Source organism: Stigmatopora argus, chromosome 2, assembly GCF_051989625.1.
Source record: "Stigmatopora argus isolate UIUO_Sarg chromosome 2, RoL_Sarg_1.0, whole genome shotgun sequence".
In the NCBI taxonomy this organism is placed as follows: Eukaryota; Metazoa; Chordata; class Actinopteri; order Syngnathiformes; family Syngnathidae; genus Stigmatopora; species Stigmatopora argus.
The window spans coordinates 11,329,366-11,346,613 of record NC_135388.1 but is presented as its reverse complement, the minus strand read 5'-3'; the positions used below and the strand labels follow the sequence as shown (position 1 = coordinate 11,346,613).

The 17,248-nt window shown below is 40.4% G+C and overlaps 1 protein-coding gene across 1 annotated transcript; it reads right to left on the bottom strand.

Annotated features, from left to right (window-relative positions):
- Nucleotides 1-1,194: 1,194 nt before the first annotated feature.
- On the bottom strand, nucleotides 1,195-16,767 carry usp47 (ubiquitin specific peptidase 47). The gene is made up of 28 exons (XM_077626652.1): nucleotides 16,477-16,767; nucleotides 12,583-12,777; nucleotides 11,780-11,896; nucleotides 11,003-11,153; nucleotides 10,816-10,912; nucleotides 10,214-10,359; nucleotides 10,037-10,116; nucleotides 9,624-9,773; nucleotides 9,421-9,516; nucleotides 9,168-9,320; nucleotides 8,896-9,054; nucleotides 8,666-8,797; nucleotides 8,416-8,492; nucleotides 8,241-8,296; nucleotides 7,034-7,146; nucleotides 6,863-6,964; nucleotides 6,581-6,788; nucleotides 6,396-6,511; nucleotides 6,069-6,188; nucleotides 4,865-5,657; nucleotides 3,572-3,747; nucleotides 3,418-3,498; nucleotides 3,222-3,337; nucleotides 3,035-3,153; nucleotides 2,716-2,846; nucleotides 2,596-2,643; nucleotides 2,355-2,485; nucleotides 1,195-2,072 (listed from the first exon to the last, which is right to left on the bottom strand). The coding sequence occupies exons 1-28, from the start codon at nucleotides 16,519-16,521 to the stop codon at nucleotides 1,898-1,900; spliced, it is 4,083 nt and encodes a 1,360-aa protein (XP_077482778.1). The 5' UTR covers nucleotides 16,522-16,767; the 3' UTR covers nucleotides 1,195-1,897.
- Between the last annotated feature and the right edge of the window lie 481 nt (nucleotides 16,768-17,248).

Genomic DNA, 17,248 nt, shown 5'->3' with positions numbered 1-17,248 from the left:
AGAGTAGTATAGAACCACAAAGGCGGAATCATTCTTGCAAATAAGTAGCGGACTGTTTGCGGACTTTGGTCAGAAAGAGAATGTTAGTGTAAATACAACTACAAACCTAAATTGAGAGAATGTAGTTTCAATCTAGCGATGTAACAATTTTTGGCAGTTACAGGTTGAATTGCTTGAAATCACATTGCCGGTTCTTAACCCATTCAATTGTCTAAGGTTGGTCTATATCAGGAGTGTCAGACTCGGCTAGGTTCGCGGGCCGCTTTAACGTCAATTTGATTTCACGTGGGCTGGACCATTTTAGATATATTTAGATTTTTTTATATTCGTATTAAAAGAACTGGATTAAAAGCCCTGAATATTCAGTTTTTTATAGATCTAAAACAATGTTTTTTTTAGCTTTTTTAAATATATTTTTAGATTTTACAAAATGATTTTGGAACTAAAAACACAGAAAAAAAATTGATTAAAAAATACAATTATTGATTTAAAAGGGGGAAAATCAGGAAATTTAATATACATCAATGCTCTTCATTTTAATTTGATCTTAAAACAGAAAGTTGGCACTCATGATTTACTTTACCGGGCCACACAAAATGATGCAGCGGGCCAGATTTGGCCCCCGGGCCGCCACTTTGACACATGTATATTGTGAAACGTTTACGGAGATGGTTACCTACAGAGGCGTCCGATCCCTTTTCAACAGGCAAGCAAGCGATGAGCGCCAGATCATTTTAAGTCAAGGTTCAAATGCAACAAACATATGTCCGTGTATAGCTCGCTCTCTTTTAAGAAACCAACTGACAGAATACACAGGCTACTCATCTAAAACGTAGCCAGATGCTTAGATGGGTATTGGCCAGAGTTCTTAGGACACCTTTAAACTTGAAAGTTTTTTTTGGAAGAAAAACCGAGATTATGAAATAAAGGATTTTAATTCATTTCTAAAATTTAAACTATTTTCACACAGGATTTGAATTTCAAAAGAAATATAACACCAACAGAGAAAAAACAAACAAACAAAAACAAAAATCAACAGATATTGGCATTTCTACAGTGAACAGCTGGTGGCAGCTTTAAAAGCCAAGCTTGCCGAGACACTTGGAGACTTTCTCCCACCTCTGGCGTCCTATCAAGCAGCAGTGGGTTTAAGCGCCGACTCCACCTCACGCTCTCAGCCGGAAAAAAGAAAACAAAGAAAAATACAGCGAGGACATCGGATCATCGAGGGACAAAGAAACCCACGACCCTCATTGGCCGCACGGCATTCAAACCACTTCAACTTGCCGTCACTGGCATCCAGTCCAATTACAACCGGGGTAAAACAAATTAGAAAAATCAAGCTCCTTGTGTACAACATCTTTACTTGATTTTTTTGTGTAGAATTGAGCGTCACCGGATAAAAAGAAGCGGAGGTGATGTCGGGTGAACAAGCTCTGACAGAAACCAAACCTGTGATCCAAAACTAACCTGAAGTATAGCAGCAGTACAACTGGCTAAGTGAACTACTATGAACTTGCATCCCTGGGATTCATTTGCGGTGATACCTAACCTTGCTTTGATAGAATTCAAAGGAAAGTGTGCAAAGAAAGATAATGAACATTGAATGATATCCGAGGAATTGAGAGAAGAATCCAGATGAACCGAAGGAACGGAGGTGAGACGGTGTGTGCGACATCTCCACAGCGTCATGGTGATTTGTCCTGAACGTTGTTCAATTCATTTTCTATCAGGGATAGTTTCTCCAATTCCCTTTCAAATTTACAGTACATTAAAACCGGCTTTCCCAGCTCAGAGCTTAAGGTGAGAGCGTTTCAAACCCCTTGCCGCTGCTTGACGTTCTAGTCCCAGAGAGTCGCCAGGAGGTCCAGAAGACACAGGGGAGAGACCAGGGGACTCAGTCCTGCCCTGAATCCTTGGCCGGACCACCGTCTAGATAAATTTTTAGGGCCTTCTCTTTCCGCGGTGAGTAACTGACCCGATGTCCAGTCTTGAGGAGGCGGCTGCTCTCCTTCTTCATGAGTTCATTGCGCTCATCTTCTGACAACTCCATCAGTTCCTCTGTGCTGTCTCTGCAAAAACACGCAAACAATAATGATGTCTCACTTGACGAGTCAGAATTGGAGGGATTCTTTTATAATACTGAGCCATTTTTACAAGAATATTCCCAAATACTGAATGGGGACCATCTTATTATTTTGTTATAGTTAAGCGTAACTGTCCTGAGTTCAAGTTAAACAGGGAAATGATCACTAATTTAAGAATACCTCATTCTGGATGTAGATAAAAACAATGCATTTGAATATTCTTTCTGTTCATGTTGAGTGCAATTAAAGATTCCTAAAGTTTTGTACCTGTAGAATACCACGGCTCCATCATCACAAATGTACAGAGGCCACATGTTTAACGCCGATACTTTGGGGTTCCAGTCCAATTCTTGATGGATCTCCAGCACAGAAATATCACAGGGAAATGTTCCCCGGCCCTTTCCATAACACACGCAAGGACAATCAGTTAAAAAATAAAAATAAGCAAAAAGCACGCAGGGGAAAAGGTGTAGAATTTAGGAATAATAAATAAATGAATCAGACAAACCTTAGCAAACTCCAGCTTTTCAAGAGGGATTTCACTCATCTCACTAAGCTGCAATGACAATGAGGGAAAAAAAGTCAGTCAGACTGTAGTACAGACAGGGATGTGGAGGTTACGCCTAACCTTCTCCTTGAGTTCATCCACATTGCTGGTCTCCAGAATGACTTCCTGAAAGGAACCTAGCGTCATCGAGGACGCATTCCACCTCCGGGTCAGAACAGCCAACTGTGACATGGACTTCATTTTCTCATGATCTGAAAAAGACGTTTTATTTGTTAGAATAGTACCGTCATTGATAAAATGGTGGCCAATTCCCGGAAATCATCCACATTTAGACATCAGAACAATGACATTTAATGTTTTCCCAAATTACGATTCTCCCAGCTGTGATACACATGATAAAGGTCTTATGCAAAATACCATTTATAAATGATATAATTACCAATGAGGATTTCGAGGAAAACCTCCCAGTTGGATGAGATGCTGATGTCTTCCTCATAAACATGGTAGTCCAAAAACACCGTGCCTGGATTCTTCCATGTTTTTTTCCTGAGACGTACCCTGTGAAAAACAAGATATTTACCTATCATGGATTTCTCTTATTTTGGAGCTCCAGGTTGTGGTTTTACCGGTCAATGCTGAGGTCAAGCTTGCACTGTTCTCTCAATAGAGGAAGCAGCTCTTCTTTAGACTGTCTAACAGTCATGCCCTTTGCAAACACAGTGTCCACAAGGAACTTGCAGGGCTATAAAAAAAACAAATGTTAGCTCTCCATGCAAGTTTCAACAATGTATTTTATTTATTTATTTTAACCCTAGCACTCACCTCTTGTTCATTTACTAGTAGTTGATACACTTTCACTCGGTATTCACCCTTTTTCAAGGCTCTCCCAAGCCGAATGGTTATCTGTGGAATGTAACACTAAATGTAAATGCGTCACTCGAATGCAACCGCCTGCAACACGATTTGATATTCTCACCTTGTTGTCGTCAGAGAATGAGGACAGAGTTTCGTTGAGCCGCACGCTCTCAAACTCTTGGTTGTTGGCGTAAACCCGAAACACTTTAAACTGGGCAGAACTGACGCCGACGTAGGGTTCCAGATTGTATTTGAAAGCTGCTAACGTTATCCTCTTGTCCACGTGAACCACTAAACCTGGGGAACAGCACAGGAAAAAACTCAACAGGAGCAGATCTTCACTCGTGTTGTCCGGGGGAAAAGAAGACGTATTTACATTTATCTTTTTGTCTGTTTGCATCAATTACATTCAGGCAGATCTGAGGCCATTAGGATTTAACAGTTTAAGCTTGGTTTGAGAATTTTTAAGCCCCCTAACCCTTTGCTATTTATGGCAACTTTCTGAAAAACATATTTTTTTAACAAACAACAAAACAGAAGGTCTGCTCCTGCCCCTAGTGACGAATATACTCAAGTCTTAGAGCTGCTATTCACATAAACCCATATGAAGCCTATTCATGTGCCTACAATTAAATTAAAAAAAGCTCAATTAAGACTAGTTAAAATGTTTAGGATATTCAAAGCCATCGAGCAAAAGACTGTTATGGAAATGTGGAAAGACTTGTCCAACATTACCAAAATGTCTCTCTCAATGCCTCATTGCTGCCAAAGGGCACTGAACTTTGACTATAATGGCAAATGCCCTGTTCAATTGATTTCTAACTGCATTGGTAAAAATACAGCAAAAACAATTAAAGAGTGATAGCATTACAGATAAAACTGATACGATCCTACAATACAAAAAAAAATTCCCATTGGACGCATCCACAAATAATGCAAAGACCATATCAGCAGCTGGGCATCAAACTAAAAAATGAAACTTCCTTTAAATCTTAACTTGAAAATTTAACTAAAAATAACTAATTCTCAAGTTGTCTAGTGACTTATTTTGAGTTTTTCTTTCCTTCCATTTTATCAAGTTGATTAGGTGGACTTAATTGAATGTGTACCATACTTGAATTCACAATTATCCTGAACTTCAAATTATATTGTGTAGTTCAATTCACGTTTGAAATAATTCATATATATATGAATATATATATATATATATATATATATATATATATATATATATATATATATATATATATATATATATAAATTTTTATGTAGTTTCAATTACTCTAGTGATACACATTCTTTGCAGAGTTCCAACGTCTCTATCCCTTGCCGTTGAACGATGGAGTTGTTCCACTAAAATAGAAATGAAAGAAGAAAGCCTTATGTAAATACAGCATGAATAAAAAGTTCATACATTTTTGTGAATGGCAGGCAGAGTCATCCTGAGAACAAGGTTCTGTCCTGAAGTATAAGTACTGGGCATCCGATTTTGCCTTCCCGTTGTCGTCATACTCGCTATCGGTCCCGGAGTCTTCCTCCGCGGTGTCCCAGGTCTCTTTTTTGCCCTCGTGGGCTTTGGAGCGGCGGCTACTGGTGATGCTGTGCGAGTCCAAACCATTGGCCAGCTGGATTGGACCACTGTCCGCGTTGCACAGCGTGTCACTGCTGTGACTCGAGCTCAGGATGTCGCTGTCCACCGAGCTGGTGCTGCGGTCATTGTTTACTTCAGAGTCTGAGCGCTCCTCACAGCCCAAGTGGTTTTCTGGTGCAGCTGAGCCACCGTCCTTGCACCCAGTTGTGGCCCGAATTCGGTTCTCTAGTTCTCTGTTGTCCGCGGCAACGCAGGGTGAGTTTGAGTCCGCCTCTTGGCTCGGGGATTCAACGTATTCAAAGTAGCTGGCGTCCGAGCTTTTCTGGCTGTCGCTAGAGCCTTGCTGCTGCTGCAGAGAAAGGTTCTTTAACTTTTCCGTGCTCTCCTCGAGGATGGCCTCCACTGATTTCCTGTTGCCTTTTGATCCTTCAAAGGGAACATCCGAGGCACTGCCAACCTTTTGGCAATTTGTTCTACTGGCCAAAGTGCCAGGGGACTGTTCAGGAAGCAAGAGCAGTAGTCGTATAGTATTCCCGTGGCGATCTAACAGCTTCCACAGGAGCGAGTCTGTGAAAGTGACCTGGTGATCAGTTGACTCAGAACTCTCCACAAAGATCTAATGGGAGAAAAAAATGTAAAAGACAAAGAAGTTGGAAGTCAGCATCGTCTAGTGTTACACTATTCAATCGTTGATGGTGATAGATGAGGCAGTTGCGCTAAAATTCGCTATTTTTTTTTACATTAACCACACAGTAACTGGCAATCAATTACCATGCTACTGTATAAAGACTTTAAACGTTATTTAATAAATGCAGACATTGGTTGCCATTGACAATGATGGATGACCGGGAGAGGCTGGCAGCAAATGATCGCTGCCCATTCAAATGGACTCAAATATTATGACTCAATGCCAGCCATCCTAGTTAAAGCAGATTTGAGCTCTATCGTTTTCAATGGCAGGAAATGAAAATTGAAAAATACATGACAATGTGATTTTGCAAACCGCAATGAGAATAAACCGACAGACCTTGTTACTCCTAAAAAAACCTTCCGCTTTCAGTGTCTTGTTTGGAACATAGAGTAGACGCAGGTCATTGTAGCAGCGCTCCAGCACCACACGCATTGTTTCGACAGATAGTCCGGTAGCCTGAATGGAGGGATACATTATATAAATAATTAATTTTTATGTCTGCAATGGACACAATACTCCATAAAGTGAGAAGATCCATGCAACCTGGTGCATCAATACAAAATGGAAAAACACTGATTATATTTTGTATTATATATACGCACACTGCATTGAGTACATCTTAACTTCTGGCTAGCATTCTATATGAATGCGCTTATTAGAAACCTGTGCAATAAGTTGCTTGAATTCAGTGATGGTCTGGTTCAGATAAGCACGAACACTGATGGGTGGGGCGATGATTTCAGTTCTCAGATCCACAACGTGCACCTTCACCATCACCTCTGGAAAACCAGCACAAGAGCCACACAGATTACCAAAGATCTCTTCTTTCAGCGGCTCTAGGTTCTCACCTCCGGGTTTGTAAGGTAAGAACGCTTGCTCTGGTCGCCGAGTCTCCAACAACAGGTCAAACATGTAAGAGGACTTGACACCACCGAGCAGAAGGCCCATGGGTGTCTCTTCTTCGCCCTCGTAGGAACGCTCCAGGTACTCATGGAACTCATCATACTTCACAAGGCGGCAACAGTCCAAGGGGATTGTTTCCTCCAGCTCCATAAGCTGAAATCAAAAATAGGTGACCAGGCTTGCATGCAATCACCACCATTGATCCAGTTCAAGGATTTCCCAAAAACCTTATAGGCCATTTCGGTTGCCTCCGCAAGGGTTTTGTCCTTATGGACTTCCAGCTTGCTCTCCATCATCATCTTGGAAGGATGCATACAGAAAAGCTTGATCTGAAGAAAGGAAAGCAAGTGATCAATATGCAGCTACTGCCTCAAGCCGGTGGATCGATTTATATATACCTTGCAAGTGTTTCGCTCAATTTCTCTTTGTCTCTTCTCTTGTTCCTCAGACTCTTTCTCCTTCTCAACCAAACTCTTTATGTGCTCAGGGAAGTCATCCACAGCTAAATACTCTGCAGACAGAAGACAAATAGTATTGACTCAAAGGCTATGAAGACAGCTAGAATTATAACATTTCTTACAAGAGCGACATATTACAAGCGAAGAGCTTCAGTCACAATTATGAAACTAAACCCAAAGGATACAAAACGAATGAAATTGATATACCAATTTAGGGCGATTGTAGTGACAATTTTAATCTCAAAATAGTGACTGAAATGTAATATTTTACAATAGATTTGATTCTGATTCGTCCTTAAAAATACGAATCAAAATGGAATATGATCATACATAAAATGTATTTTAACAAAAGGGGTTTATCTGATTTTTGGAGGAATAAATTACAGGTGCCTGCGGGCTTTTCTCCAGATAGTCTTTTTTCAACCCACATCCCCAAAACATGTATGGTAGGCTGTCAGAATGCTCCATTAATTCTCCTTAAGTATGAGTGTGAGCACAAATACACACTAGAATAGAAGCACAATCTGCTGTCAAATGTCCTCGATGTTATTGTCAAAGTGTTGATAATGGTGTCATTTATCATTTACGTCTCTTTTCATACAAATTGAATAGTGAGTGCTTTTCCTCTGCGCTTTCCTTTTCTCATTATCACTTTGATAACCTCCACAAAATGTTTTTTTATTGAGTGGCGAAAGTGATGTTTCAGTTTGCATTTCTCATTACCGAACATGTCTCTCATATTTGGGCTCACAGTAGTTCAGTTTCGATGCACCTAATTTAATTTGATCCATTTATTTAATTTTATTTGATTTACAACAAACTAGGTCAAAAATGCACCCAAGGTATTTCACATAAAAGTGGATGGATTTTTGTCAGTTCATCGATTGCAGCAAAATGTAACTTGTACAGGTTAACAGATTTTGCAGAAAAACAGCAATAGGCAAGTCATGTTACAAATCGAAACCCAGAGTCCTTGAGGGACACTGCTGCTGAAAAACAGCCCCAAAGCTGGTGAGAATTCCTTAAAATTGAATGATACTCTCTCTCATTTTTTCTGAGCCGCTTTATCCTCACTAGGATCGCGGGGGGTGCTGGAGCCTATCCCAGCTGACTTCAATACAATGAATCTAATTCAATGATAACTTACTTGCATTTCTTGAGGGATCTTTCAATCTGTAAATCAGCATATAAGCATTGGTAGAGCTGCAGAAGAGAAAAAAAGAAGATAAACTAGTTAATTATGGATTATTGCTGGAATACAGCAGTAAAAAGCCTCAAGTCAGAAAATAAAACAAGTAGTAGAAACAATAAACAAAAGCCACCTTGCAAAGGCACTGGAATAATATCCTCTGCTCCCTGAGGACCCCCCATAAGTCTTTCTTATGTCTTCTTGGGTGATCTATCCAAAAACATGCAAAAGCAGGCTTGAAATTAGAAGTGGATACTTTGACAGTTGTAACACACACCCAACATTTCAGCAGATACGACTGATCTGCAAAACCACTAAAAGAGTTTTTGCAATCAACATCACTTCTCAATTCTAAAGAATTGAGCCCACCTGTTGATACTGACCTTGCTAACATGCTGGTCATTGAAACTGTACCACTGTCCATCGGAGAAAGATCTAATGCAGGCGTAGTAGTGGCCACCTGCAGCACTTCCGGAATGGACCATAACGGAAAACAGCTCAAAACTCGGCAAACTCTGGCAAAAAGAATGGGGAAAACGTTGTGGCTCAGACTGGTTTATGCTCTGTCCTCAATCGCATTTAGTTTTCATATCCCCCTGTTTAAAGCAAATACCTTTGGTTTCAAGACCCTTTCTGCACCGCCAGTGCTGTCCAGGCAAATGCCTTCATCCACACAATCATCAGTGGAGAAATCATTGCTCATCTGGTCACTGTGGCAACTGCCTTCATTTTCAGCGCCACTGTCGGTGCAGCTTTCTGTCTGAGGGGACTTCTACGCAAGCCGTCCATAAAAAAAAAAAATAATAATAATAAAAACTCAAAAGAATGGATTTTGATAGAAAATGGGCAAAGTGCTACTACCATGATTGGCGTTACTGCTCTCACCTCATCTTCCACATCTATGAATGGACTCATGTCAAGTTCGTCAGGGAAAGTCATGCTGTCATTGAGCTTGATGCGATGCATAGTGGCGTAGTCAAAATCAAATCGCTTCAGCTGCAGCGTCAGCAGGTAAGGAAAATGCAGAAACCTCAAACCCTGTAGCAAACCAGGTGGATTTAAGGGATAACTCCATTCTCAGATGGGCTCTAGTGCACTCTGCATACAAATTGTGCAAACTCATTTCTAGTTTGCTCACCTTCCGGGCATCACACTTTTTTTTGCAGCGTTCGCAGAAGTACTGGTTGGGCCCATCTAGAGTTTCTGGCTGGATGAATGCCTGCAAAGCTTCCTCCTGGAGAACCAAAATATAAATCGGATTTAAACTGTATTCAAATGAGCACTCCAGTGACACAATATGCAACGTGGGAAAAAGTGATTATTGGGGAAAGGAAACCCTACCACGCTGCCATAGGCTTGGCTGGCCCCAAAGGGTCTTATTACAAGAGGGATATCCAAGTACGTATCAATCCTCCAGCTCTCGTAGCCACACTCCAGACAGCGGACGTAATCCTTGAGTTTCCCCTGGTATAGCTGGTTGATCAAGTCAGCCTGAAGAGAGGAATGCGGACAGGCCAGGTTAGAATCTTTTCATAATAAATTCAACAGGGATAGAGGAACGAGCTGTCAAAAAAAAAAAATTAATCTCCCACTGAATTTTTACTAAATCAGATTATTTTCAATGATATTAAACCACAAGCTTATTTGTCTCATGTGGAGACATGTTGTCTACTCAGACACAGACTTTAGTGTGCACAATCAAGCCCTGGCAAAGACAAAATTAAGTGTTCCTTTTTTGCTTCCATTTCTCCTACCTGTTCTGTCTGCTTCCATTTTTGCTCCAAGGCATCAAACATGACCCTGCAAAGTTCTTGGACGTCATGTTGCTGCCAAGCTGGGAGGAGCATTTGGAGGGGAAAAAATATTCAGTAGCATGTGATGACCCTCGAGACAATATCTTTGCAGCCTCGTGAGATTCGCCAAACTCTTACCCTCACTGCTGTCCCATCCAAAGCTTCGCGTCACATCGGTGGTCTCTATGGCACGTTTCTTGCTGGTCTGGAGAAGAACAAACAGTCTTTGCAGCTGGTAGGGAATACTTGTGACTGGCTCCTCTTCGGATTCTTCAAACTCCCACCTGAAGAGGACAACAAATGAGGTTCAATGTTCTAAAGAGATCACTAAAAACCTCAAATTAAATACAACAAGCTGCCCCGCCACCCAAAAAGACCGCAGCCTTTAAAAGCACATGCATGCACATGGTGGTTACGACAATTACTTGATAACAATATTTGATTATATTATTAATTTACAACTGTTTTCATAGTTGATTAGTAACACAGGTTGTTGACCTAAAAACGGTCAAAATCCTATTTTTCACTAGAGCTTCTTGATGATCAATAGTTTCATTTATATTTAGAAAGCTAAAAATCCAAAACAAGGAAAAAACAGAACTGTCCTCGTGTTTTCGCCGTAAGTCACGCGGCGCTCTTTTCACTTTTGTTTTGACAACAATCTGACATCACAATACGCGTTTCAACTGTTCTGGGTCAATTAAAAAAAGGACAAACAAGGATAGAATATGTTTACTTACTTGTACAGCGCATTTCTGAACTCCGGGGTCATGAACAGCGTTTGTAACAGACTGTTCAGATAGCAGGTCATCGCTTGGTTAACCAAACCCACGTAACCTACAGTGGTGGAGAAGGCATAACTAAAAACACAACTGAGTTTGTGCAAAATGAAAATCACGACACATTTTACAGCCAACGACGCCTGACCCGTCTCAGATTTGTTGAGTATGGAGGCATATGAATAAGAGGGGCCACTGCAGTCGCCACTGCAGCTAATTGCTTCTCGGGGCAGGGGCCCGATGAAGCGCTCCTGGGAGCCATCGTCCAGTCCGCTGCTCTCTGCTCCTCCTGATTCGTCCTGATTGCAGGGAAAATAAAAAAAAGTCTCAATACCCCCTTATCTCAAAACATAAATCTGATGCAATTTATTCAACATTGTCTTCCAGTGAAGCGTCCTCCTAGTTCATTTGGACTGGACGTCTATAGCAGTCAATGTCACTAAAACACGGGACTTTCCCGACAAGATTTGTCGGTTAAAATGGATTAAACGTCAATCACCTTCGATAGCAGCCAATAATTTAAAGACAGTACTTCCAAACTAACCCCATTAGTTATATATAGTAAACATCACTAGACAGGATGGTTGTGTTACGTTATTCCACTCTCGTCTTACCTGCTCTCGTCACGCTAAAACAGTCACTCGAGACTCATGAGGCCACATCATGTGACCATTTTGCGTCATACCCTTGTCCCAGTCTTAAAAAAGTAGAACTACAAATCTGGAAAAGTGCACCCAGATCTTGAAGTGAAATATATTCTGCAAAAGAAGCCTTGAATTTTTTGTCCTTTTTATTTATTTTGCCCAAAATCTGACCCTCATATCACTTCTGGATGCTTGTGGCACTCAATAAGGTCCACCTAATAGCTGGAATTATGCAATGGAAGAACTTTATTTTTCAGTTTGATTAAAGCTAATTCACTCACCGAAGCAACACGTGGCTGTTCTCCATCTTTGTCTGTAATCTGGAGGAAATTCCTTTTACCACCAGGCTGAAAGCCAGAGTCCAGAAGCGACACGTCTTCGCTGTGCTCGAGGGGTGTCTGGATATATAAAAGGGTGGAGGATTCAGACATCATTTGTTTAAATTGACTAGCTTCTCTTCTTTCCAAAACACGAGGGGCTCCATTATAAGAGATTACAGAGACGAGTGAGAGTGAATTCTTGTGTTGCCAGAGGGTTCCGTCAATGGGAAAATTGGTTACACACCCAGAAATTGTGTAACAAAAGGACATCAAACACTTTCTTCCTGATGTCCATGCTGAGAATGAACAACCAGAGAGCGATGCAGTAGAAACATACGGCAGCTTAATCCACTGACCTACTCAGTGAGATAACAACGGGCACAACACCTAGGCTTTGGCCTGGGTCAGAAGAAGGATTAGCTCTGGTTCCTTTAAGAAAAGGGGCCACTAGGTACATAAAAAACGAACACCAAGCCTTCTTCTATATCATTCATCTGCAAATACAAGCTTGGGAAAAACTCCTGCACTGGGTTTACTTTGTACAAATGAACAATGGCATGTCCAAATCCACTATTGATATTAACCTTTAGGCCATGTGTGACTTTCAAACCCTGCATTTCTACCAGCCTTACTCAAGTCCAGATACAGCACAGCCCCGTGGGTAAAGATGTGATGACAACTATGTAAACTGTATGGAAATGATAACCATTTGACAGCTGAATGTATTTTAATCGTGTGGATTGCAGTTAGTAGAATTTCCCAACCATCTCTTGCGTGTTCCCCCAGGCGAGTTCAAAGGATCCGTTGACGTATCCCGCTTTATGGGCAACATCTTCATAGAGTTTGAAGAGAGTTGTGGACGCAGGTAGGTTAAAGGTCAACCTTTCGTTGACGGTCTTGGCACAGGTAATGTCCTGGATTATACACAGCACTCTGGGCTCTTCGGCAGCTTTTTGGATCTGAAAATACAAGGGAATGGGGTAAGAGTGTGAGATCGCCTGGATATCTCCAAATGCCTATCCTGTGTTTTGTATGTGCAAAACTGGTAAACATTTCTACTTATTTGGTTGCGCAATGCTTGCTCAAGATGAGTCAGACGTTCTAAGAACACAGCACACATCATGCCATGTTACAGGTCAAACCCAATTAATACCAGTTGCGTGACATTTCTGAAAACATGCAGCAGGTTACCCAGCCAAATTCGAATAATTCTTTGGAATAGACAGAACGGATGGCGTAGAGGAAGGAAATAAGGTTCAAACGGCAAACCTGTTTGTGAGGTCTGAATATGTTTTTGAGGTGTCATTCTAAGAACCAAAACCAACATGTACATTTAGACTATCCATTTCAACCTACCATGGTTCAGCAAGGTGGTCCAGAGGAGACCACGGGAAGTGACGTCATCACGGTGCAATGGGCATATTTGTCTAGATACTATTTGTTCACACCAGAGTCAGATGAGGATGGCGCACAAGAAGAGAATGAATGTACTGTAGAGGCCACTACGCATTTCAGCAGGAAATTGTTTCCAATATTGGACCGTGGACATCTTTAACTGCCAACCAGTACAGTCAAAATTGATTGGACATTTATTGCCACCAAAGGCAGCCAATGAGTTAATAAATAGATAAAAAGTCCACTAAATGATTTCCATCCTCAATATTGATGCCATGCAGCTATTTGCCAACATGCTAACGATAAGATCCCATTCCAATTGGACACACAAAAACAAGGCATTGCTACCTGTGAACTCCTTTTCAACTCATCAAAAAGACTCTGTCTGCAACTCCAAAACATACCCTAACAAATGAGACATAAATAAACACGGGGACTTAAACAAAGCAAGTGAAAGCAAATTAGTGCATATGAGCGTCTGGATTGAGAAGCTAGCAATTGGTTCAAGTAGTAATGATTGTGAAATTCAGCAATTTAATGATTTTGCAACATGCGTATTGTGATCCTGGCAAAATGTGACTGAGTGACATGTTCTATAACAGAGCTGCAGCTGACAACACACAAGTGTATTATGAGATTAAAGGTTATTTTTACCATGGATATAATCACTGGGTGCCAACATGCAGTGACGCAGCACAAACAACATTTTCTCGAGAGGTTTTTTAAATGGCTGCACCTCATCCAAAGGCAGTATAGATATAATTAGAAGACAGCAATAAAACAAGAAAATTGTAAAACTACAATATAAATGCAACAAAACCACATAATAGTTGCAAATGACAATTTGGGACAGACAAACACTGGCCAAAATGTGCCATTGCGAGTAAAGTATTGGATGAAAACAATAGCATGATGAAACTTAGATGCCAACAAATAAGACTGAAGGAACCAACCCTCAGTTACCAAACATTCAAACGTGAACCAGTGTACATAAGAATGGTAATGCATTATTGTAATAAATTATTTCATAAGTGGATTTAGGAGAATGACTAAAACTATTATTTGGTAAAAATGTAATTTTAGACAGCTTCAGGATTCTGCATTGTTTTGGTGTGGGTTTTTTTTGCTCATGGTTTCATTTTGATAGGGTTTTAGGTCCTGGATTTCTTTCCTTTATTAGTCTTGAAACAATTCCAAGCCATAGTAGGAATTGATCGGTGTTTGCCAACAAAGGACTTCGATCTGTATCTTTTGCATTGTGCATTCTAGTCATATCTGTGGGTTGGTAAATAAGAATAAAAACTGAGTGAGGCTGTAAAACTGTTACATTATCTTCTCACTTGCTGACAACTGCTTAGCTGCTGTCTTCTTTTTTTTTTTTTTTACATATTGACCAATAAAATAATAGGTTTATCACCACTCTTTTGTCAAGATAGGTCACTGTTTTATTGTTTCTAATCTAATGTAATGAAATAATTATTCATACAGCTGTTTATTTTATTACCAATAAACCTCCTGTTAGGATCAAATTTTAAGTCAAGGCACCACTGTACTACAATATTATTACAAGTTGTGTTATAATGAACAGTGCTGCTTTTTCTCTACATGCTAATAGCTTATTTGAACTTGTACTTTGCAAATTATATGCAAACAATAGAAACAATGGAGTAAAAAAGTAGCATTATTATATCTATTTGCTACTTGAGTATTCCAGATATGAACACACCCAACGTGTACGCCATTCCTTTCATTCTTCTAGTTTTATTTGTATATACTACTTGCGCGATCCATTTGTTCTGGTTTGTCAGACTGACTTGGTACTAAAGCAAGCACATTTTATAAACTCAAATAGAGCCAGAATGTAACATGATGGCACACAAAGTCCCCACAGCCTTACAACATTCTCATAGCGAGTAATTTAGATGATGCATCTCTGCCTGGTGAATTTATAATATTTTTCATACGGGGAAAAAAAAGAAACGCTGATGGAAAAAATGGGAGTCTGTCATGGGAAACGGGGAGCGCATGCAGTTCTTTCTTTTTTTCTTAGACGCAATGGAGTAGATTCATCAACTCACTCGCTTGCATTGACAGGGATAGGCATCTATCCATTTGTGCTGGCGAGGGTGAATGATTATTGCCATTCGTCTCAGTTAAAATGAATTTGTCTATCGTCATCATTTGTAGCCAATGAGTTAATTAGTAACCAAAAATTAGCTTTCAGTGTCCAAAGTGTTGGGGAGTAAAACATTGCTCATTCTCGTCTGACATTTGTGGGACAATCCCTGGTAGGGGGAACATTTGATTATTCACAAGTCATTGTTGTTAAAATATTTTCTGGTTTGAAATAAATGATGCTTAGTTATCTTTTTACAAGTGTCATCTTTAAACACAATAGTAGTGGCTTTGGTGAAAATGTGAAAGTTAAGCACTGTGGTAAAAGTGCAGTCCCATTCCTATTAATATTTTTTTGTTTTGCCATGTATGCTCTGATCGAATATAATAAGATGCAACTAAAACGCTGTGTAAGTCGAGTCCCCTAATTTTTAATAATAATAATAGTACTTACTCTTGAGCACATTTTGGGGATACTTTCGCCAACTCTGCCTATCTAAATGCTGATAAACCAGTCGATCATGTCTGCAGGATCAAACATTTTGATCAAGGAACTTCATAAATAAGATCAAAGAATACTCTAAAGCGTTTTAGTTGGGGGAAAAAGTGCATAAATAAGCCTTTCAAAGAGCAACTGACACACCTAAGCGAAGACGTATACTTTGAGCTCCATTTCAAAACAAGGGACATCGTGACATTAAAAGAATCCGATCAGTTATAATATTGAAAAATTATGATTGTCACATATTTATTAAACGCATAACAAAGTTGATTTTCGGACTTATCAGTCGACATTAGCTCGTCAGGTGGAGCTACTTGAAAGCGGAAGACATATTAACGGAGAATATTGTGTCAACTTCAAACGACGTGACGATCACGCGTGAAATTTGCAGTTTTTATCCGAGCGATTGACAGCAAAGCTCCACTTTTGTCACAACAATTCACTTTGTCTTCAATGTTGCCCATATCACGATAGGCCGTCCAAGTCGTGTTTAGAAGCTAACAGCTAAGCTAAGTTGGCCTCTAAACAACAACCGAACTCGTTTAACACTTAAAACATTGACATTACCCGCATGTATTTTTGCATTATAGTCTTAAAAAAAGAGATGACAAGTAACGTGGCCAGGTTTACTTAAGGATCGACTCACCTCTTTGGAAACGAACTGGTTCTCCTCGCTAGGCACCATTTCCATTTGTGCGACACTTTAAGGCGAGCCGAACGCGGACGAGGATGTCAGCGAAATAAGTGTGCACGGGTCCTCGGCAGCATGTTTCGCGTCCTGTTCTCGGGACTTTTGGCAAGTCTGTCGAAGCGACTGACACTTGTTCCAACTTGTGCTCTTATCAGAGTGCTACGAAGCGCGATTGCACTCCCCGAAAGCTGCAGCGGTGCTATGGAGAAAAATGGCCGGTGTGTTCCTGCGCGAGATTTCATTCAGCTACCTCTGACGACGACGATGACGTACAAATGTTTGGACCTTTAAATTGGACCTAACCGAGTAACCTTCGTTTCCATCACTTGCACTCAGAGCACAACTGTGTGTATTTTTTTAAAACCGTATTCATGAATTTAACGATGCTTGTCAAAGCGTTCATTCAATTGTAATTACAGCATGTTGCCACTAGATGGTGAAAATGTACTCTCACTGTGGTTTCAAAGAGGTCTCTAAAATGTCCTGATATTCAGACAACGCAGTCATTTTATTAATTCATTTTCTGTACCGCTTATCCTCACAAGGGTCGGGGGTGGGTTTGGGCATTGTTGTTTGTCTCCATGAGCCTTGCGATTGGCTAGGAACCAATTCAGGGGTTACCCTGCTTACTCACCATTGCAACCCTTGTGATGATAAGCGGTATAGAATAATGATTTCTTAAAGGGAATGTTAATTACTGGTCTTGGATTTGTCATCTTCTTCATTT

Coding starts and splice junctions, on each gene's coding strand:
- usp47 (XM_077626652.1), bottom strand. CDS start 16,521: ATGGAAATGGTGCCTAGCGAGGAGAACCAGTTCGTTTCCAAAGAG. Junction 10,360..10,815: donor TTCAGAAATGCGCTGTACAA/GTAAGTAAACAT, acceptor TGTCCTCTTCAG/GTGGGAGTTTGAAGAATCCG. Junction 2,644..2,715: donor TGGATGAACTCAAGGAGAAG/GTTAGGCGTAAC, acceptor TTGTCATTGCAG/CTTAGTGAGATGAGTGAAAT.